Source organism: Carassius gibelio, chromosome B22 (assembly GCF_023724105.1).
Source record: "Carassius gibelio isolate Cgi1373 ecotype wild population from Czech Republic chromosome B22, carGib1.2-hapl.c, whole genome shotgun sequence".
In the NCBI taxonomy this organism is placed as follows: Eukaryota; Metazoa; Chordata; class Actinopteri; order Cypriniformes; family Cyprinidae; genus Carassius; species Carassius gibelio.
The window spans coordinates 1,926,675-1,949,487 of NC_068417.1; the positions used below are offsets into that span (position 1 = coordinate 1,926,675).

Sequence of the window (22,813 nt, forward strand, 5' to 3'; positions counted from 1 at the left end):
GTTGAACGCAAAGGGGTTAATAAAGTAAATAAAACGAAATCATGAATGTTTTAATGCTATTGAATAGAAAGAAACGATCCACTCGCAAGCCTCTGCTCATAATGAGAGGACCTGGATCAGTGAGCTGTGTCTCCACTTCCAGGGAGGCATGTTGTACACACCCCCGTCCCTTGACTCTGCACCCACGTCAAAACAGTGTCGCAAAGAGAGCAGTGCAGAAAAATGAAGCGCAAAGGAAAATGGTATCACAAGCTCAAACTAAACTGACATGCAAAATAAAAGCAGCGTTGCAAATAAATTAATAGATATGGCCATGGAAAATATGTATTGCAAAATCATTGCTTTTTACACGGTTTCATTTATGTTTTGCAATTCTTTATTTTTGTTTGCAACACTTCATTTTTTTCTCCCAATATTTATTTTCTTTTGCAATTATTTATTTTTGATTGCAAAAAGCAAAATTATTTTCCTGAATACTTAAATTTTCGTTTGAATAACTTTATTTTTTGCATATATATATATATATATATATATATATATATATATATATATATATATATATATATATATATATATATATATAGCATTATTTTGACTCCATACCAGACTACTTTTTCTGAGATTGTAGCAGTGGGTGTTTATGTTGCACATCATAGATGACAATGTTAGCATCCATTAGTAACTTTGACATTTTGGGCGGAGCCTAAACAATGACATCACACTGCTCAGAATATCAGAACAGCTGGTCTAATAAGACTGATTTGATTTAATGGAGGTTTAAAAACAAGGAGTTGGTGGATTTTCAACAGCATGTAAAAGTGGATTTTGCACAATAGGTGCCATTTAATTAGAACTTTTACAATTTATAAAATACTAACATTAAACTAAAAGCAGTAGTGAACAGCTCTGTTGTCACAAAAGTTGCACACCAGTAATAAGATTAGATTAAACTTTGCCATTGTGCAGAGTAAACACAGAGACAATTAAATTCAGTTAGCATCTAATCAGAAGTGCAAATGGCACTATATTTATATGCTTACATGTGTGTATGTATGTATGTATGTATATAGCTGGGTCTATACTAAGCGAGCTATGATGTCTTTCACCTTGATATTTTATATAACCAACTGGCTGAGGCCAGCCTAAAAAGATGCTCAGGACAGTTGATGGGCCACTGCTGCGCATCGTCATGAAAGCTTATCTTTTTCACATGTTTTTAAGCCTTGCCGCTTGTCGATTTAAACATTAAAGCATGCAAACACAAGACGTGGAAAAGCTGAACAGAGTAACTGGTCACTCGCGCTGTGTTCGGTGCTGAGAGAGAGAGAGAGAGTCGCGTATCACGGACAGTGACACTGAACCGAGCTCTCTTCTGCGAAGTTCTCCTCAAAGTCCCTCCTGCACCTGAACGAACAAATACAAATCGCAGTTTGAATAAACAAAAAGATGTGAAAGAACCCAATTCAGTACTCGCGGTGGTCTGGTGTTCAGGGCTCATGCAGAGAAAGGCGTCTCAAAACACTTGAACATCGAATTTGCTTATTTTTGCTCTTGTGCCGACAAATACATACAAAATATATGTCAAAATATCCACCTTGGAAATTATGCTCGAATAACTGTCAGTTATTTCTTAAGTGAAAGTAAACAGTTAAGGAAAAAAGGGGATGTGTATTATATTGGATGCGTTCATCGTCTCTTAAAGGGAACGCGCCTAATTTAGCTACTGGCTGCTGTAATGTTAATCCAAGAAAATGAAAATGAAAATCACTCACTGCTTTTGACTGAATTACTTTGTAGTTTTAACAGTCAAACCAAAAATTATTCAGACACCAGATATAATTTTTGATATATAGCAAAACTGTAATAATGTGAGAAATGTTGAAGGTGTCTGAATAAATGTAGGTTTGATTGTATATTTCATTTTTAAATTGAAGACTATCCAGTGCTATTTTTAATTTAATTATTTTGTTTCTGTACCTTGACATCACTTTGTGATGCATTTTGGAAACAGGAGATGAGCCCCTTTTCTAATGCACCACCTAGCTTGATAAACCCCTTCTCAAAGACTTACTGTTTGTCAATTTTATTTGGGTAACACATTCTGAATGCCAGAATTCGGCAGAATTCGAATGAGCCAATTTAATCTAGATTAATCTAGATTAATTTCAAGATCACAGTGAGATTAATCTAGATTAAAAAAAATAATCTATGCCCACCACTAATATATATATATATAAATTTTTTTAAATTTTAATATAATGCTTAATTGTAATGTTTTGGTATTGGTTCAGGTGGGGACCAAGTATAGTTTTGAAAAGTGTGAAGTAGGGCTGTGAATCTTTGGGTAGGCAGTGATTCAATTCGATTCACGATTCATAGGTTTTCGATTCGAATCAAGAACGATTTTTGCAAATTTAGAACAATTTGATTCGATTCACAATTAAATTTGATTCAATTATAACAATTTGATTCTACACTCTTTAAGTGCATTCACAGGATTATTTAAATGCTTCCCCTTAATCCTTTAAATGCTTAGTCAGGGGGCAGTTACAGCTGCCTTTATGTTAGATGCTAGTTAATTGATGCTATGGCATTACATGGCATACGTAAAAAACTATGTAAGCCAAAAAAGAGCTTTAAAACTATTATGCATAAGCTAACCTTTTGTCACCCAGGGGCCTAGCCATCATTACAGAAGTGACAGAAATGTCAAAAACAATCATTTTATGTATGCAGCCTATGTATTATCAGAATTATTACCATTTATTTTCTTTTCTATCAATGAAATATCTTCTTTTTTATTACTTTTAATTTGCTGTAAGAAATCAAATACACTGTTCAACAATAATCATTTTTAATTTATCTTTTTTCCTAATTTCTTTTCTTGAGTTTTTCCAAATGGATATTTTATGATTCTTTTATATAGGCTACTACATTTAATTAGCTATTATTTACATTTTCTGCTCAGAATAAGGTAGAAAATATACTTTATGATAAAGTATAATAATTATATGTCAATTAGCACTGCATCATTCATAAATGTTATTTATTTATTGTGTTTTTTCTTCTTAACGTTTCATCAGTTCATTCTGCTTTTATTCTTTTTAGCTGCAGATAAAGCCTGGCACGTCTATGAGAGAGAGATCACTTCTCTTTCAGTGTGAAAACTTCTTTATCTCATTTTCACAAAATAAAATGCTATAACTTCTCCCCTCCATCAGTGAATGATGATCCTTAGAGAAAACTTGCCAGATGTCTGTTTCTAAAGCAACAAACATTACATTCATGCATCTGATTATCAGATAAACCTTGCGCTCTTATTTCAAGGCCGTTGTTAATGCTGTGATTATTTTAACAGTTTCCTTCGTACATTCGGTTCATCAGCATTGTTAAAACACATTTAACATTCAATGGAACTGAGCGTGTGCTTTAGACACTTACATTTCTACTCCTTCCATGTAATAAATACAGCTTTCAACTGCTCAGGTAACACCATCGGTAAGATTCAGAGAACCACTGACAAACTACAGAAAAGTAAAGCTACTTCACTTTAGTATTACTGGCCACGAGTCCTGAGACTAGATCACACGTCATCAGCTGCGTCAGAGACCAACGGAGCGTGAGCGCAACCCTGAGACAGTCTCAAGCGGTAAACAGTGGAGCGCGTGAAGGAGAGAAGCGACACGAACATTGTTCAAGGTCAACATTAATTTGTGCTTGTAGTATTGAATGTGTATATATTTTGTAAGCGTCTAATCACTATAGAAATCACGATTCATTCATTTCTTAGCGTTTTAAATCAATTACTGTCTGAAATCGTTGATTCACGATTCAAAAATCATGTTTCATGATCGATGCATATACATCATCAGGGTTTGTAATCAATGCATCGAGAAAACGAGTGAATCGTTACACCCCTAGTGTGAAGACAAATAGACGTCAAATAGAGGACTGTAACATTACTAGTCATGTAACATGTGCAATGATGTAAGATACTCACTTCAGTGTGTTGAGTGTACAGTGTTTATCCTGCAGTAGAGCAGAGATCTGATTCACTCCTGTGTCTCCTAGTTCATGTTTACTCAGATCCAGCTCTCTCAGGAGTAACGGGTTTTTACCCACAATTCCAGTCACATACTGACAGCCTTCATCTGCAGCAGGACCCAAACACCTGCAGAAGAGAAGATGAAGCTGGAATCAATTCAATGTGCATTACATCACAAAACATTTAAAGATTATCAAACACTGTTTGTAACCAAAAGCTCTAGTTCAAGTTTAAACAGCTGAACATTTAAATATACAAATCATTCTTCAGAAATATTTCAAAGAAAATTTAAAAGAAACTTTGATATTTTGATGCCGGCTCTTCCTATTATTATGTAGCAGAATTCACCAAACACTGGATGCTGATCCACTAACAGAGAACATGATCTGGGTTCAGATCATCACGGGATTAGGGGTGGGTAGGAAAGTGACTAGCAGTATTATGTTGTTCCATGATATGGATTTTGCTATTTGGAAACAGTTATATATTCATGAATTATAATTTTGCATTTATATAGTATTGTTCAATTTCATACACTTTGCAAATTTGAACACAATTGATGATAAAGAGTCAAGGCTGAATGTTTTTGTCCTCTGTGTGCTACACAGACATTAGTAATCAAACACAGAGCATCGTAACAGACCAAACTAATAAAGCACAGATCACCTGCTCCAGTGGTTCCCAAACTGAGGGATGGTGTACAGTCAGCAGATTATTTTACAAAATAAACCTCTGCTGGGTGATGAATACTACACTGTATAATTTCACCGCTTATCAAGTAAATAATTGAACACAAAATATTCATCTGACCTATTTTAATGACTCAACATTTGCGCTCAGTTATCAGTTGTAGCAGTTCTGGTTGTATCAATAACAGACCACTAGATGAAGCGACTGATGAATCAGAGTTGTATTGCAGGGAGTCATGTAGAAATATAAGTGAACGATGCATGGTTCTGCTCTGAGTGTCTACACCAGATGCGAGTAGCTCGATTTGACAAAAGCAAACAGAGCTCATTGATGTTTTCTGTTGTGGATGTGACAAGACAAATCCATGACAGTAAACTGATGCCCGTACTCTTTCTGATGAACCCCGGCGCTCTGACACAAAGAACAATTTCAAAAATATTAAGCAGCGCAAATGTTTACAACATTGACAATAATCAGAAATGGTTCCTGGGCAGAAAATCTTCATATTAGAATGATTTCTGAAGGATCATGTGACTCTGAATGATGGAGGAATGATGATGAAAAATCAGCTTTGATTACAGGAATACGGTAGCCTATATGTTAAAACATCAAAATAGATCATTTAAATTGACAATATTGAACAATATTATCACAATCACTGTACTTTAGTTTTAATTACAAAAATTATTTAGCCCTGGTGAGCATATGAGACTTAAAAAAAAGAAAAAAAAGAAGGGGGTGGGGCCTACTAAAGGGGGGGGGGGGGGGGTCACAAAAGGTTTGGGAACCACTGGACAACTCAAACACACAATATTTAATTTAATTCATACAGACCTACCTTATGTTGCACATTTGCACTTTTTGAGTAAAACAATGGCACAATAAAAAAAAATACTTTTCAGTTCTATCTCCAATCCCTAATTTTTTCTAGTTATGTAAAGTTAAAATATTTTGCCATGAATTTTTTTTTTCCTCATATCACAATATAATATCGATATCTCCTGGACAGTGTAAAATATTGTGATATTAATTTTAGCTCATATCGCCCACCACTACTCTGGATAGTTTTATTTAACTGATGCCTGTCTATGCACAATTATCACGGATCCTCTCCTGACACACATCACATGTTTGTGGTCTGTGATTGATCTGCTGTAGTATGTATATTCAGCCAAGTATGGTGACCCATACTCAGAATTTGTGCTCTGCATTTAACCCATCCGAAATGCACACACACAGAGCAGTGAACACACACACACACTGTGAGCACACACCCGGAGCAGTGGGCAGCCATTTATGCTGCGGCGCCCAGGGAGGTTCGATGCCTTGCTCAAGGGCACCTAAGTCGTGGTATTGAGGGTGGAGAGAGAACTGTTCATGCACTCCCCCCACCCACAATTCCGTCCGGCCCGAGACTAGAACCCACAACCCTTCGATTGGGAGTCCAACCCTCTAACCATTAGGCCACGACTTCCCCAGTAGATCTACAGTGTTGTGAATCTGAGCTTGATGGAAATTAATGTACAGAGCATTCAGTAATATTTAAACAATCAGGATAATAAATCACACTGAATATGTTTTTCATGTGAAATGTCCACAATAACACAATCATAAATGTTAACTATCGAGGAACCAAACTACTAAACACCAGCACATCTACTGACCCAAAATGTCTGATTAATCTGTAACTTTTAACACAACTAAACTGTGCTGACATTTATCATCAAAACAACAGCAGCTGCAGCATCTCATCTTTCATGTTTGATCATTTTCAACAACAAATTGTGTACCTACTGAATAAGTGTAATAATATAATTTATACTACAGGGCCACTGAATGCTTGAATCTAATTGGCTGACGAACATTATTTTTCTGGGAAACGCACGGTGAACATAGTTCAGAACGTAGAACGGAGCTCTCTTGACCTCATTACAGTTCATATCACTTCACATATAGTAAAGCTGTTATAACAGTAGTTACAGGACTGCGCTAACACCACCCCAGTCCAGTGGATAAGACACACGTCTGTGGTGTGGGAGACCCGGGTTCGAATCCACTGTGAGACACCAATGTGTCCCTGAGCAAGACACTTAACCCTTAGTTGCTCCAGAGGCGTGCGATCTCTGACATATATAGCAATTGTAAGTCGCTTTGGATAAAAAGCGTCAACTAAATGAATAAATGTAAATGTAAAAACAACATCATGACAGATGAATTTCTGGAAGTAAACACACATGACATTTCTCATAAGCGAGGTAATAACAGCTGTTTAGAGACACTGCTGCAGAACACTGTTGAGGGAAGCACAGAGGAAGCCTAATTCACACAAGCTCTCTCTCTCCCTCTCTCTCTCTCTGTGCGTCTCTGTCTCTCTCCCTCTCTTTTTAATAACTTCATTAATAACTGCATAGAATGCTATCAAAGGCTCAAGCCTCCATTACCAGCTTTAAAATCATGTTTTGGATTCAGCAAAAGAGGCATTGGATGAGATGCGGAACAAATAATCCTACTCACAACAGTGATTCAAGTACAAAAACCAGATGAATCCCTTTAAATCTATCATCTGATTGATGTCTTTAGGTGTGGCAACCGCAGTATAAGCTAAATAATTGACTCGAGGACGTTAAATTATTAGAAAAATATAATATAAATAACTCAAATGTGTATCATTTATTCAGCATTATTTCATCAGGTCTCACCTCAGAGTCTTGAGTTGACAGTTTGGATCCTGTAGTAAATCACTGAGCTGCTTCACTCCTGATTCTCCAGGATCATTTCCTGTGAGATCCAGCTCTATCAGGTGTGAAGGGTTTGATCTCAGAGCTGAAGACAGAGCTTTATAACCTTCTTCACTGATACTGCAGTCTGAAAGTCTATTAGAAAAATATTTTATTCTTCATTATAACACAGATTGTCATAGAAGTACATGTTCTAGAATGAAGAAAATAAAAAGATGCACTACAGACATTTTTGCCTGAATTGACTCTTTTCACAGTAAAGCTGGGCAAAGTTATATATTGGTGAACGTAATCTGCAATTCTTGCATTTTAATTTCCCACAATTATAACCTTCAGTTGAAATCAAAATTACTCAGTCCCTCAGAGACTGCAGTACTTTACGAATACAAGCTTTTCTGAAGATCCAGGATAAAATAAAAAAATGCTGATGCATATTAAAAAAGAGCTTTTGTCAATATAATGTAACATTTGAGTTATAAGATTTTTTTTTTTTTTTTTTTTTTTTTGTACTCAATTTTTATTGTCTTGTCTTGTTGGGTAACAATATAAAAGAGATGTTGTGACAGTACAGATATATATAGCAATACATTCATCACCCTCCCATAAAAACCCCGCCTCCCACCCCTACCGCATGGGATACAACAAAACTATCAGTGTAGCACAGTCAGTGTTATAGAACAGTTCACTTAGTGTCTTTCCAGTAAAATGTCCTGAACTCTAGCGATTCCATTGCTCCATGTTTGTATAGTCCGAGGTGTAGCGCCGTTGATCTTGGCAGAAGAAAGTTCAAGAAAAAGAATCTCTAAGAACGTGTTCAGCCAATGCTTATGGGCTAAGTTGTGTGGTGGAACCCAAACTTGAACAATGATTTTTTTGGCTGCTGTAAGACCAGCTAACCAAATTTTTCTAGACCTTTCATTCATGTCTTCAAGTTTAGAGTCATCATTGAGAAGGTGTAAAACAGGGTCCATAGGGAGCTGAATATCAATCAGATCAGACAATGCTTGTAACACCTTATTCCAAAAATCATAGATCTTGGGGCAGTCCCACATTATATGCATAAAAGTCCCCAAAGTATTTTGTGAGCACAAGGTACAAAATGGGTGTGGAGCATGACCAATCAAGTGTCTGATTCTAGGAGTAAGATATGCCCTATGAGATATCTTCATATGAATAAACTGATGATTAGGATTATGAGAGGAGCTACATATATTATCCCAGCTTGTGTTCCAGTCTATTTCTCTACGTCTGAGCGCCATTGCACGATCCCATGCTAATGTACTAGGCTTAGGAGATAAATATGATAGTAACCTAGCATACAGAAAAGAGACGACACTTTTTGGGGCCACCTTTATCCAGCCGACTACTGGGTGCTCCTTCATCTCTGAGCCCCATACAACCTTGTGTGCTTTGAAAGCTGACCTAAGTCTGAAGTAAAAGAATAAGGAATGTCTAGGGATACCGTAAAGTGAAACCAAGTCATTAAAGCTTAGTAAAGAATCTTCACCATTTAAGCCTCCAATGACCCATATACCCTTCTCTGCCCATACATCATGAATGAACGGCTTATTTCCAGACAATAACTTGTTATTACGCCATACAGGAGATGTTTTATGCCATTTTGATTTAAAACCCACTAATCTCTCAACTTGTCTAATGATCTGAAGCATGTATGTCAATACTGGGCCATACCTCAATGTACAATGGTTAATGGAGAGACCAGAAAATAGAAAATCCCTAAGCCTAATGGGAGCAATTATGTCTTGTTCTATTGTCTTCCATGGTGATATAGAATTTGAATCCAACCACTGCTTCATTGGACGCAAGATAAATGACCAATGATAGTATTTAAAGTTGGGGAATGCCCAGCCTCCTTCTAGTCTGTTATGCTGTAGTGTGGTCCGTTTAATACGTGGTCGCCTCCCATTCCATATATATTTTGTGAGTAGCGAGTCAACCTTGGACCAGTAATCCTTCGGCGGAGGTAGTGGTAGCATAGAGGAGATAAAATTAATGCGTGGTAAAATATTCATTTTCACTACTGCTATGCGAGACGGGACAGATGCAGGGAGAGCAGACCATCTTTTTGTATCTTCCTCAACCTTCTTCAAAGCATTTGTGTAGTTTAATTTAGTTATGGTTGTAATAGATGTTTGAATTAACACTCCTAGATATTTGACCTCTTTGGCAATTGCAATATTAGTAGGTAAAACTAACTGACTTCTATCCCTGTTAATTAACATCAAAGCAGATTTAGAGAAATTAATTTTAAAACCGGATAGTGCACCAAACATATTTAATGTTTTAATAGTGTTGGGAAGAGAATTCTGTACATCTGACATATATATTAATGTATCATCTGCATACATTGACACTTTGTGAGTAGAAGTGCCAATGTGAATAGGAGAAATAGTTATATTATTACGAATATACTGCGCTAGTGGTTCTATGGAAAGATTAAAGATTAAAGGGGACAGAGGACAGCCCTGTCTTGTACCACGGTTTATAGTAAACAAATTTGAAATGACACCTCCTATACAGACTCTAGCAGAAGGATTCGCGTACAGCACCTGAATCATTTTAATAAACTTAGGACCAAACTTAAATTCTTTAAGGACACGCCATAAGTACTGCCACTCAAGCCTATCAAAGGCCTTCTCTGCATCTAGAAAGAGAAGGCCACAAGAAGAGGGGATTTTCTGCGCTTCACCTAAAATGTGAATTAGTCGCCTAATGTTGTCTGCAGCCAAACGGCCCTTCATGAATCCTGTTTGGTCAGGATGTATTAAATCTGGCAATACTGACTCTAGTCTGTGGGCTAATACACGGGAATAAATTTTGAGGTCGGCATTAATAAGTGATATTGGCCGGTAGCTTGCACAGTCAGAAGGGTCTTTGTCCAGTTTGGGGATAACTGAAATAAGAGCAGTATTAAGGTCTTTGTGGAAATGCCCTTGTTCAATAGCAAAGTTTATAGAATCGAGCCAAAAAGGACCTAAAGTCTCCCATAAAACTGAATAAAGCTCAACCGGCAAACCATCTAGGCCTGGGGATCGCCCTCTCTTCATACTTTTTAGCGCTAATTGTAATTCCTCCAGTGAGATAGGCAAGTCAAGATTTTCTGCATCCTCTATGGAAAGAGTAGGAAGATTCAGGTTGTTAAAGAAATTTGTATAATCATTCTCAGAGGGCTGACAGTCGCTAGAGTACAGTTTTGCAAAAAAGGATGCGAATGATTCATTTATATCTAGAGTAGATGTCACCATTTCTCCTTGATCTTTTTTGATGCACGCTATTGTTTGGCTCTTCTCCTGACGCTTCAGAGTTAGGGCAAGAAGATGACTTGGGCGGCTACCTTGTGAATAATATTTGTGCTTAGTAATATGCATTAAATACTCTACTCTATGTCGTAACAGATTGTTTAGTTCAGCTTGATGTGTCTTCAATTGAGATTCCATGTCTTTATTATAATTCCTTTTAAGTTGGCCTTCTATTCGTTCACATTTTTGTTCTAAATCTGAAATCTGACGTAGTCTATTATGTTTGTTGTGAGATGAGAATCTGATTGCATTGTTCTTGAGGAATCCCTTTATGGAGGCCCATAAGAACATTGGGTTCTCTACACTGCCCTTATTAATGTCTATGAATTCGTTAAGTTCAAGTTTTAATTGATTAAGGAAGCTTTCATTCTGTAGTAATGAGGAATTAAACCTCCACCTAGAAGACTTATAGTTTCTGATATCTCCAAAACTAAATGTTGCTTCAATAGGGTTATGATCTGAGATATGCCTAGAAAGAAGATTTATTGAGGAAGATGCAGAAACCAATTCACTAGAGATAAGTAGGTAGTCTATCCTAGAAAAAGACTTATGGCTTGGAGAGTAGTATGTGTAATCTCTTGATGAAGGATTATGTAGTCTCCAAAGATCCACCAAATTAAGGTCCTTTGCTAAATTACCTAAAGCCTTAGAAGAAGTTATCTGAATGTGAGTAGCGACATCAACCGACCTGTCTAGGGTATTGTCAAAAACTGTATTCATGTCTGCACCAATAACCAGGTGGTACTCATCTAAAGTTAACAATTCTTTTGTAATGTTATGAAAAAATGCATAGTCAAAGACGGCTGGGGCATAAATACTAATAAAGGCTACTTTCCTTCCTTCAATGGAGGTACAACAGAATGCTAGCCTTCCTGAAGCATCTGAGTTTATTTTAATTATGTTTATAGTCAGATTACGTCTCATTAACACAGCTACCCCCTTGGCGCTACTGCCATCTGATGAGGCAGCTACCATTTTATATCTCCTGTTTTGTAGTCTTAGAGTATCATTAGGTTTAAGGTGAGTTTCTTGTAATAATGCTATATCAGCATTTTTACGATGAAGGAAATCTAAGACCTTGGACCTTTTGAATGGGGAGTTGAGCCCTCTCACATTAAATGACATAACATTGTATCTATCCATTGTCCCTATTGAGGTATGCCAAAAACAAACTGTGTGTAATAAGGTTAAAGTAAACTGCCAATGTGTATAATGAAATAAGAGAATCTACTGTCATGAAACACTTGCCTGTGTTAAAACATATCAATCCCATGCGGAAAAAAACACCCCTGAACACCCCGGCCCCCCTCCCCCTCCCCCTCCCCCATATTGTCATCTGTGAGAACCACGAAGCGATGTCTAACAATGAACCTATGCCTATTAGCCCCTAACTGGGACCGCTTCCACTGTTTCCATAACTGAAACACGCTTTTAGAAATAACCTTGGTTCAAAAATAAATAAATAAAATAAAATAATAATAATTTACAAAACGGAAGATAACCGCGCTGTTAGGTAAACTGCTTTTACATTACATCCAGTCCACAGGCTACTATTTAGCGACCCCCAGGTGGGATGAGAAAAAGCTGCATAGCCTACTGAAAAAAAAAAAAAAAAAAAAAAAAAAAACCTTAACGTGCATAATAGCGTCATCATAAATTAAATAGAAAAAGTTTTAGCTCAAACATCATATGCCTACGCATGTTGTCCTGTTAGTAGTCATTCCATGTCTGTGAAGTGCAAGGATTCTCTAGCAGTTGGCCTGGCGTTGTTCCCATTCGGTTGAGTTGAAGCGGCGTCTTGTCCCGCGAAGAACATTTCAGCCTCCTCTGCTGAATCAAACGATAATTTATCCCCCTTGTACGTGAGTTTCAGGATGGCTGGGTAGATCAAAAACGAGTCGATGCCTTTCTGTCGCAATTGGGCTCGGATCGTTTTGTACTTGTTTCTTCTCTGCACTGTCTCGGCGCTGTAGTCAGCGTAGAATTCAAGCGGAGTATTGTCTGAAAGTTTAGGTTTAGTATTACGAGCTCCCTGCAGTATGGCTTGACGATCGCGGTAACGGAGCACTCTGAAGATCATTGTACGCGGTCTGGAGAGGTTAGCAGAGAAGATTCGGTGGGCTCTGTCAATTTCTATGGATTTTCCGGCCAGTGTCGGGATCCACTGAGGGAGCATTTTACAAAGAAATCCGACTGGATCGTCTCCTTCTGCACCTGTTGGTAGGTTTATCAATCTCACATTGTTCCTTCTTGATCTATCTTCCATCTCGGTGACTTTCCTTCTGAGGGTGTCCAGCTCTGTAAGGCAGTGGTTGGTATCTTTTTTAGTCTGGTGAAGCACTCCTTGCATTGTATCGACTTTAGCGGACACCTTTTCCATATTTTTGGCGTGCGTGTTGATGTCGCTATTCAGCGATCTCAATAGCGTCCCGTTTTCAGCTATTTGACTTTCGACCGTAGTTAGTGCTTTAGTCAAAGTCTCACTCAGCATTTCGGTTACAAGGTCCCGTATTGTCTCCCTTTCCGCCTCTACCGTCTGCTTGATTATCAAGGAGATTTCCTCAGGGAGTAAACTAGCTAGCGAGGTTCCTGAGCTAAGGCTAGCTTTGAATCGCTTGCCCGCGTCTTGTTTTGCAGGCGAACTTGCACTTTTCTTTGACGCCATTTCACGATATTAGTTTCAAAACTATCCAATATATTATATGAATGACCTTATTGCAGGAAACAAGCACTTAAGCCACCAGTCAAAGGGCTTTTGGCAGGAGCTCAGTGTAAAGCGACCATCTCGCTGCGCGTCTCACCGGAAGTCCTGAGTTATAAGATTTTTTAATAACAAAATTATGTAACTTTATTATAACCTTCTTCAGTAATACTGCAATCTGAAAGTCTTCAGAAAGACTAAATAAAACACATTAAAAACATTTATTACACCATTAGGAGATTAACATTTCCCATCATCTCCAAAAATCAATCTGTTTGTCAATATTTTATAAATGCATCTACACCAACACAAAAATTTCACATTACTGACCCATTTCTTGTGACACAGCGTCAGTTTATATACCAGCTAGAGCTTTACATTGATTTATGTTTAAATTAACCAAATTCAGACCTGAGTGTCTGTAGTGTCTGTGAATTTCTCAGCAGACTGGAGATTTCTGTCACTCCAGAGTCTCCTATTTGATTCCTGCTCAGATCCAGCTCTCTGAGGTTTGAATTAAACGCTGATGCCAGAGCAGCACAACCTTCATCTGTAATACTGATGCAGCTTAACCTGTAGAAGAGAGAACACAACTAATTAAGATATTCATACAATTACACAAATAGCTGCTTTAGCAACTAATTTTAGCTACTAATCCCATTTCTGACACATACTTTGTGGGGAAGTCGTGGCCTAGTGGTTAGAGAGTTTGTTTCCTAACCCTAGGGTTGTGGGTTTGAATCTCAAGTCGGCAATGCCATGACCGAGGAGCCTTTGAGGAAGGCACTGAACCCCCAACTACTCCTCGGGCACCGCAGCATAAATGATGCTCACTGCTCCGGGTGTGTGTTTACAGTGTGTGTGTGTGTGTGTGTGTGTGTGCACTTTGGATGGGTTAAATGCAGAACATGGATTCTGTTACGATCCAATTTCCCAGCCTAGGGTTGGGAGTGGGAGTAACAGAGTAACCAAAATTTATAAAGGAATGAATTAAAGAAAAACGTGGAGGAATCACATCAGTCCTCTGCTCCAGAAAAATAAAACCACCACTTAGTAAGAAAATAAGTAATTTATTTTATAAAGGGAAGCAACAAATGTCTTCAGGAGAGGGCCTGGCCAAAACAACAAACAAAACAGCAGCTGACTAGCAGGAGGAGTACTAAATAATCTATCCAAGTAAAAGAAAAGAAAATCAACAACAAAAGCTTTCCTCAACTCCCTCACTAACCATAAACAGGGATAAACATGGAGTACAAAATAAAATGGCACTCTCTCCCTACGGCTTCCAATACTAATGATAAATCAAATAAAGTGAGTTACAATACCTCTTAATACCTTAACAGAAATTTACATTTACATTTACATTTAATCATTTAGCAGACGCTTTTATCCAAAGCGACTTACAAATGAGAACAATAGAAGCAGTCAGGTCAACAAGAGAACAACAACAGATTACAAGTGCCATGACAAGTCTCAGTTAGTCTAGTATAGAACGCATAGCCAGGTATATGTAATTTTTTTTTTTTTTTTTTTTTTTATTAAATGAAAAAAGAGACAAGAAAAGGAAAAGTACTGGTGTTAGTAGGTTAAGTGCAGGTGAAAAAGATGAGTTTTTAGATGTTTCTTGAAAATGAGTAAAGACTCAGCTGTACGAATTGAGATTGGGAGGTCATTCCACCAGCTGGGCACAGTCCAGGAAAAGGTCCGTGAGAGTGATTTTGAATTTCTTTGGGATGGCACCACAAGGCGTTGTTCACTTGCAGAACGCAAACTTCTTGAGGGCACATAGGATTTAACCAGTGAGTTAAGGTAAGTTGGTGCCATGCCAGTGGTCGTCTTGTAGGCAAGCATCAGTACCTTGAATTTGATGCGAGCAGCTACTGGTAGCCAGTGTAACCTGATGAGGAGAGGAGTAACATGAGCTTTTTTTGGCTCATTGAAGACAACCCTCGCTGCTGCATTCTGGATCATTTGCAGGGGCTCGACAGTACATGCAGGAAGGCCCGCCAAGAGAGCATTACAATAGTCCAGTCTAGAGAGAACAAGAGCTTGGACAAGAAGTTGGGTTGCTTGCTCTGACAGGAAGGGTCTAATCTTCCTAATGTTGTATAAGGCAAACCTGCAGGACCGGGTCGTTGTAGCAATGTGGTCAGTGAAGCTTAATTGATGATCCATCACAACTCCTAGGTTTCTGGCTGTCCTCGAAGGAGTTATGGATGACGAGCCTAGCTGTATAGAGAAGTTGTGATGAATCAATTGGTTAGCTGGAATCACCAGTAGTTCAGTCTTTGTAAGGTTAAGCTGAAGGTGATGGTCATTCATCCAGCTAGAAATGTCACTCAGACAGGCTGAAATGCGAGCAGCTACCGTCGGGTCATCAGGCTGGAATGAGAAGTAGAGTTGGGTGTCATCAGCATAGCAGTGATAAGAAAAGCCATGCTTCTGAATGACAGATCCTAAAGATGTCATGTAGATGGAGAAGAGAAGTGGTCCAAGTACTGAGCCTTGAGGAACCCCAGTAGCAAGGTGGTGTGACTTAGAAATTCACCCCTCCAAGACACACTGAAGGATCTGTCAGAGAGGTAGGACTTAACCCACAGGAGAGCAGTTCCAGAGATTCCCATCTTTCTGAGGGTGGACAGGAGAATCTTGTGATTAACAGTGTCAAAAGCAGCAGACAGGTCCAGTAAGATGAGTACCGAGGATTTTGAAGCTGCTCTTGCTAGTCGCAGGGCTTCAGTAACCGAGAGCAGAGCAGTCTCAGTTGAGTGGCCACTTTTGAAGCCAGATTGGTTGCTGTCCAGGAGGTTGTTCTGTCCAAGGAACATAGAAAGCTGGTTGAACACAGCCCGCTCAAGTGTCTTTGCAATGAATGGAAGCAGGGATACTGGTCTGTAGTTTTCAAGAAGCGCTGGATTTAGAGATGGTTTCTTGAGCAGTGGGCTTACCCGAGCCTGCTTGAATGCTAAGGGAAATGTTCCAGATTGAAGAGAAGAGTTGATAATGTGAGTAAGTGAAGGTATGACTGAAGAAGAGATCGCTTGAAGGAGGTGAGTGGGGATAGGATCAAGTGGACAAGTAGTAGGATGATTGGACATGAGAATTTTGGAGACGTCCATCTCTGAGAGTGGGGAGAAGGAGGATAAAGAGTGTGCATCGGTCATTGTGAAGTTTTCCTCAGTCTGCGGTGTGGAGAATTGGTCACTGATGGATCTTGTCTTATTTGTGAAGAAAGCTGCAAAGTCGTCCGCTGTAAGAGTCGATGGAGGAGGTGGAGGCGGCGGATTAAGAAGAGAAGAGAAAGTCTTGAAGAGTGTCCGAGCATCACAGCAGCTGTTAATTTTGTTGTGGTAGTAGGATGTTTTAGCTGTGAAGACATTTGCAGAGAAGGTTATATACAATAGAAAATAAATGTGCTACACTTTCTGGCTTCAACACACCACTTGTGCACAGGAAAACAATTCAGTTTCGGTTCAAAACACTTAACAACTATTTGAACCTTACACCATCAACAGAGGAACACAATGCAGGTCTGGAGCAGGGGAGAAGTGAGCCTCTCCCAAGCAGTGTTCCCTCTGCTCTTTTGTAGCAGCACCGTCTGCCACACACTCTCGGATGACTACCACCTGTGGGCAATTTGAACTGCCTATCAATTAGAGAGCGGTAGAGAGTGAGAGAACACACATATGATACATAAACACACCCCAAAGGGTGGAGAAAACATACCTCAACAATTAATAAAAAAAAAAAACATACATCCTAGGGATGTAACAATTCTGAGTATGGGTAACCATACTTGGGTGTATGTCACGTCACTTTTATCCACCAATATGAGATTTGCATGATAATCACACTGTGAAATTATTATTTTAATTTGCTATTACAATATTTTGCATTTTAAAGTACAGTACTTAAGCCTAAACCATACTTACAATGCTGTCCTAATTTCTTTACATTCAAATGTAAGGCTTTTATTTTAGTGGAAAACTGAACAGTGAACTTATGTTTGTGTTTAGTTCACAACAGGTTTATAAACACTTTGTTGTACAAATCTGATTAAATCGGTTAACATCATCTGCCAAAAAATATGGAAATTACAGGAGCGTACAATTTAGCGAACCTTCCAAATTCACGTTATGACCGAAAAATAACTTGCTCACCAGCATTTCTTTTAAATGAACTGCAATTCAGAACTTCTACTAGCCACAACAAAAATATCAGAAATAGATCAAGAGATTTAAGACATAAAATTACCAAAACCACATCTTAGATTAAAATACATTTCATGTTAAATATTATTCTGAATTATTGAATGCTTTCAGTTTTACAAATTTCTGTTTGGAGATACAAATGAACAGAATAAAAACAATTCTTAATTACTTTCTTACGAAACAGCATTTATTTAGTTTTTATTTCCAAATATAGGTCAGTCCAAAATGAATGTTTAGTGGTAAACATTTTAAAGATTAATGGAGAGGCTGTCAATTGATAAAGTGATCAGCTGTTTCATCTCAAACATCTGTGTACTGAACTCCACTGTAATCCTTTAAAAAAGCCAAATGAAGGTCTGGTCTCCTGCAGCTCCAGAGACAATCGCTGTGAATCAGACATCTCACAGAAGTTTAACACCGGATGTGTCATCAGAACATGAAGGCTGACTTCTTCAGTGATCTTCAGAACATTATGAAAATAGCATTGTGACTGAAGGACAGAATCTGAAGTCAATGATAAGATATGCACGTTTTTTTTCTTCTATATTTTGTCAGTAATGCCACGTCAGACAATTAGGTACACTTATTTATACACACCGTATTTCTGATTCTACTATCAAATATTAAAAAATATTAAAATACCCTTAAACGTTTGATTTGTTTAAAACTATAGACTGCTTTGGCCAGTGGAAAAGAGACCCACTCTATTCTAAAAAGATTCTCTGAGAAGTATTTTATACAATTTAGTTTTTACATTAATTTTGATACATTTATTTGAAAACAAGACCAAGACAGTGAATGATTTTTAGCAATGTAAAGTACTCTACAAATAGCACTTTTAGTAAGCATGTCATATTTTCCTCTAAAGTCTTGTACATTTGACGGTGTTAAACATGGTCATACGCATGGTTATATGAATCTGAAAACGTTTGTGTGTATGCCAAATCTAGCTTTTATGCGTAAGTACATTTTTAAGATGAAATCTAAAGAATGTTTTATACATGAGGCCCCTGGATATTTTTTTTTCTTTCTCAGAATTACCAAACTCACAGTTGTTTAGGTAAACCAAGTTATAAAGTCTGAACTTAGGAGATATAAACTTGGATTTACAAGAAGAACTCTGAGATAAAATAGGTAGGCTAAATGTAATGTAAAGTGTTATTGGTTTAAATAGTATTTCATTCTTTAATTGTAAGTCTAATACAATGTCCCCTATGTGAATATTATATAGACCTATTGTTAAAAATGCAACTTATGCTTTAAAAGTAGGCTAATCACAGCAGGTTTCATCCATAGTTAGTCCATTTAAACGTCTGCATTTAGCTTCAAATGGCATCTTTGACTGTTACATTATTATTATACACAGGGCCGCATTAAGACTATAAGGGGCCCCTGGGCTTTACCTCTTGAGTGGCCCTTCCAGGGCTCGACAATAAGGACTGCCCGATTGCCCGAGGCTAGTATGAATGACGCTCGGGACAGTAGACGGAACGGTCACTTGCCCGATCGGGCCAGTGCTGTAGGGTGTGCGTTATATGTAGTCTATGATATCGTAATTGTTGATTTAACGATCTGATATTATCGAGTATGCAAAAACACACCCATTCTACGTGACGTAGTCTAGTAGGTTAGACTTGTGCATGTGATTTAGTCTTAATGCCTCAGAATTAAAATATGCCCCTGTATATATTTCATATTTATATAATTTAATATCCATGTTAACCAATATTACACATAGAATGCTGGTTTTCTCCAAATATTAGCATGATTACAAATGTGATGATTTTATTCAGCGTACAGTTTAACAAGAACTTAATATCAAGTGACTTACATTTTAGACACCAAATCGTCTGTTTCGCTGTATTTCGCCAACGAAAATGGTTCCAAAGTCCACAGAATTGTTTTGCATCTCTGAGTGAATCAGCCGCTTGAATGAATCAGTTGAATCTCAATGATTTGCTCATTAACAGTGATTCCCTGCCACCTACTAGCGGGTTTAATTTCAGGTTTAAAGTGTCTTCATTTTTTTTATATAATTTCACGGTATTTAACGTTTTATATTTTCAACATTAAAAACATTTTTATGCATCTGTAACTGCTCTTGACTGATAAAATTTTTATATAGTTTAATCTATTGTATAGTTATAAATAATCTAACAGTAAAAAATTTTGTTGGGGCAAATAAAAATTTGAATCACTGGCCCGACCAGGGTTGAGCCCTGCCTTCATCCATTGAAACTGCATAATTAATCGTTAAAGGTTATGGTTCCACCCCTTTAACTGTTAGGCCGTATCTATTACACGTTACCCCACCAGGTGGCAACAAGTGACTGTTAAAAATGCATTTGTCATGGAATCATTCTCAATTTAACTCACTCTTCTTAAATCACAAACCCTTTTTATTTTACGTGAATAAATGGTATTAAAAACAACCAAATCTATAGTATACACTTCCATAATGTACTTAAAGACACCATGAATAGGAACTAAAATGTGCTTTTAATATACTTTTTTTTAAATACAGAGACAGTATATTAAAAGCACATTTTAGTTCATATTCAAGGTGTCTCAAAATAGCAGTTGAGTATACTTAGATGTTCTTAAGATTATCGTAGGAAGTACTAAAGAAGAATTTTAGTATATAAAGAAAAGTAAAGAGTATAAAGTGCACAAAAAAATAGAACTTTAAATACATTATGAAAAAGTGTACTTTTTCACTTGGGTATCACTATCAAGGAGTTAATTATTTTGATAGACTATCATATCTAGCTACTGCTGCCAGCCTGCCAGTATATCACAACCAACCTGTAAATGGCGTTTAAATATGATGTTAGTTTCGGGATTTTTTTAACAAACTGTTCTAACGTTCTACTTTATCTTGTGCTGTTTTTCTTTTTTGCGAACCACTTTCGTATTTATGGCACGTCACATTAGATTAGCTATTAGTTATTGTCATCATTAGAATAGGCGGCAATTATCTTATAAAGAATTCAACGTAAGTATGTCACGTGAGTTCGATACAGGCCAATAACTGAATGCTTTCAGACTGATGAATTTTATTGGATTTCAGACAATTAAATAATGCCCACTGTGACTGATGATTGCAGGGTTCATTAAGTGAGAGGGTTTGACTGACTCTTCTCGAGCAGGACTTGCAACGCGCACGTGCATTCAAAGCAAAGCGATAAAGCATAATTTTAAAGGGACAGCCAACGAATTATAAAATCCGATTACAATATTTTCCGGCATCATCGGGGCCTCCCCCAGCCCAGTAATTTTTTTATCTTTGTAATTTTTTTATCTTATTCCATGGATTTGACCCATTTCCCGTTTACCCGTTAAGAACAAGTATACACAGCCTTACTAGTTAGTGTTATCAGGGAGACCGTGCAACATTAGACAACTTCAAGCTGTCCGGTGTCCGTTGTAGACATTACCATCCATCAAGCAATTAACATTATTATTGCTAACATAGCAGACTAGGGGTGTCCCCGACTAAGGATTTTCATAGTCGAATCTGAATTTTTGAATCTTGCTGACATTTGACTAATAGTCGAATCATATGTTTGGGGGGCGGGGCATGTCAGACATCCGATAGCCATAATTACAGATGTTAACACACAGGGAAAATGTGTAACAGATGCCTCACAGATACAAATGGGGTAAATAATGTTTTTATGTTTTGATTAAAAGATAGTTAACACTAAACTTCGAAACCCTAATGTTCTGCATTTCTGTTTAGAGCTGCGTGCTGAAGATGACCAGTAGAGTGAGCGTTTGATAGCAAGTTTTTAATCAATGGGATTAAACTCATAATTTCATGTAGAATACGCTTCGTTACTTAAACAACATAACGTTAATATTAGGACTTATAGGGTATCTGCAAAAAGAGCCCGGATGCAAATGAACGTGTCTGCGCGGCTCCTAATGAACTCTTTTTGTGAACGCGTTCTTCACGCAACAATGTGCAGAAACACAGCAGCTAAACTCTAAAAATACTCACCTTTTTATTATAATGTTGTTCTCATTTTAATGGTATGGGTGTGACAGTCCAGTCATAGTTATTAATATTCTGCATTGTAGTTTGACCTGCTTGCACTGTGCGCAGAAAAGATATCACCATAGTACTAGGCTACAATGAAGTGCTTGACTCAAACCCACATGCATCTTATATCAGGTAAATAATATATCCACGATATATATACACTGGCTGAAATGTTTTGGAAATCACTTGAACCCTACCCGTTTGGGGTCAACCCTATAGCAAACTAATCGAAAAATACATTGGCATCATCTGTATTAAAGAGAAATGAATTACTTCATATGATGTTTAAGTGAATAAAATAGCCTTGACAGTCGATTTCCACAACTGTTGACTTTATTCTCTCTCACTGGTGTGTGTGTGTGTGTGTGTGTAGGTGATGTAGGTTTGCTGGGTTGCTGGGTTTTTGCAACAAAACCCACCCAATTGCTACTCAATATTTTTTGGTTCCCCAGTAAAAAATTCATTCTGGGGGTAAAATACACATTTTGCTGTGGGGTTTCTCCGGTAAAATTTACATTCATATCATGTTATTGGTGTCACTTCAATACACAGAAACAGTGATAGGTACCCCAGTTCCTCATGAAAACCACAAACTCGGCAACACTGAGGTGATGTAAAAGAGGAAAGCAGGCATTTGGATCAAAGCACTGTGAGGCAAAGGTGGGGGGGACTCAAAACATTTATAAACTTAAAACACATATTCATGCCCAGTTTGCATTGTTTTACTACTTACAAGGTTAAAGTATAAAGCTGTTATTTACAATACACATCATGCTGTTTAATCATATTTTTAGAGGGGACAACCAGGGATTGGGCAGCATATGCAGCAGTGCCCAGGGAGCAGTTGGGGGTTCAGATCTTGTTCAGGTGTCTCATCTCAGTCGTGGTATTGAGGGTGAACGAGAGCGCTGGTTATTCACTCACCCTACAGACAATTCCTGCCGGACCTTAGACTTGAACCTGCAACCTTTGGGTTACAAGTCCAACTCTCTAACCGTTAGGCCATGACTGCCCCCAGTACATTTTTTAATGGGAAACTTTGCGAGTTGTGTTGAAGTTAACA

The 22,813-nt window shown here is 37.8% G+C and overlaps 1 protein-coding gene and 1 long non-coding RNA gene across 2 annotated transcripts in view; one reads left to right on the forward strand and one right to left on the reverse strand.

Moving 5' to 3' along the window:
• The window catches only part of LOC127987560 (uncharacterized), a 1,055,570-nt gene that overhangs the window by 987,073 nt on the left and 45,684 nt on the right, over window positions 1-22,813 (reverse strand). Inside the window, exons 10-12 of the mRNA XM_052589928.1 lie at window positions 13,906-14,067; window positions 7,435-7,608; window positions 4,001-4,171 (exon numbers count right to left, since the gene is read on the reverse strand). Of these exons, the coding sequence (XP_052445888.1) occupies window positions 4,001-4,171; window positions 7,435-7,608; window positions 13,906-14,067 (507 nt within the window). The remainder of the gene's footprint in view (window positions 1-4,000; window positions 4,172-7,434; window positions 7,609-13,905; window positions 14,068-22,813) is intronic.
• LOC127987662 (uncharacterized) overlaps window positions 1-22,813 on the forward strand; it is a 124,927-nt gene that overhangs the window by 94,854 nt on the left and 7,260 nt on the right. The gene's annotated exons all lie outside the window — the stretch shown is intronic.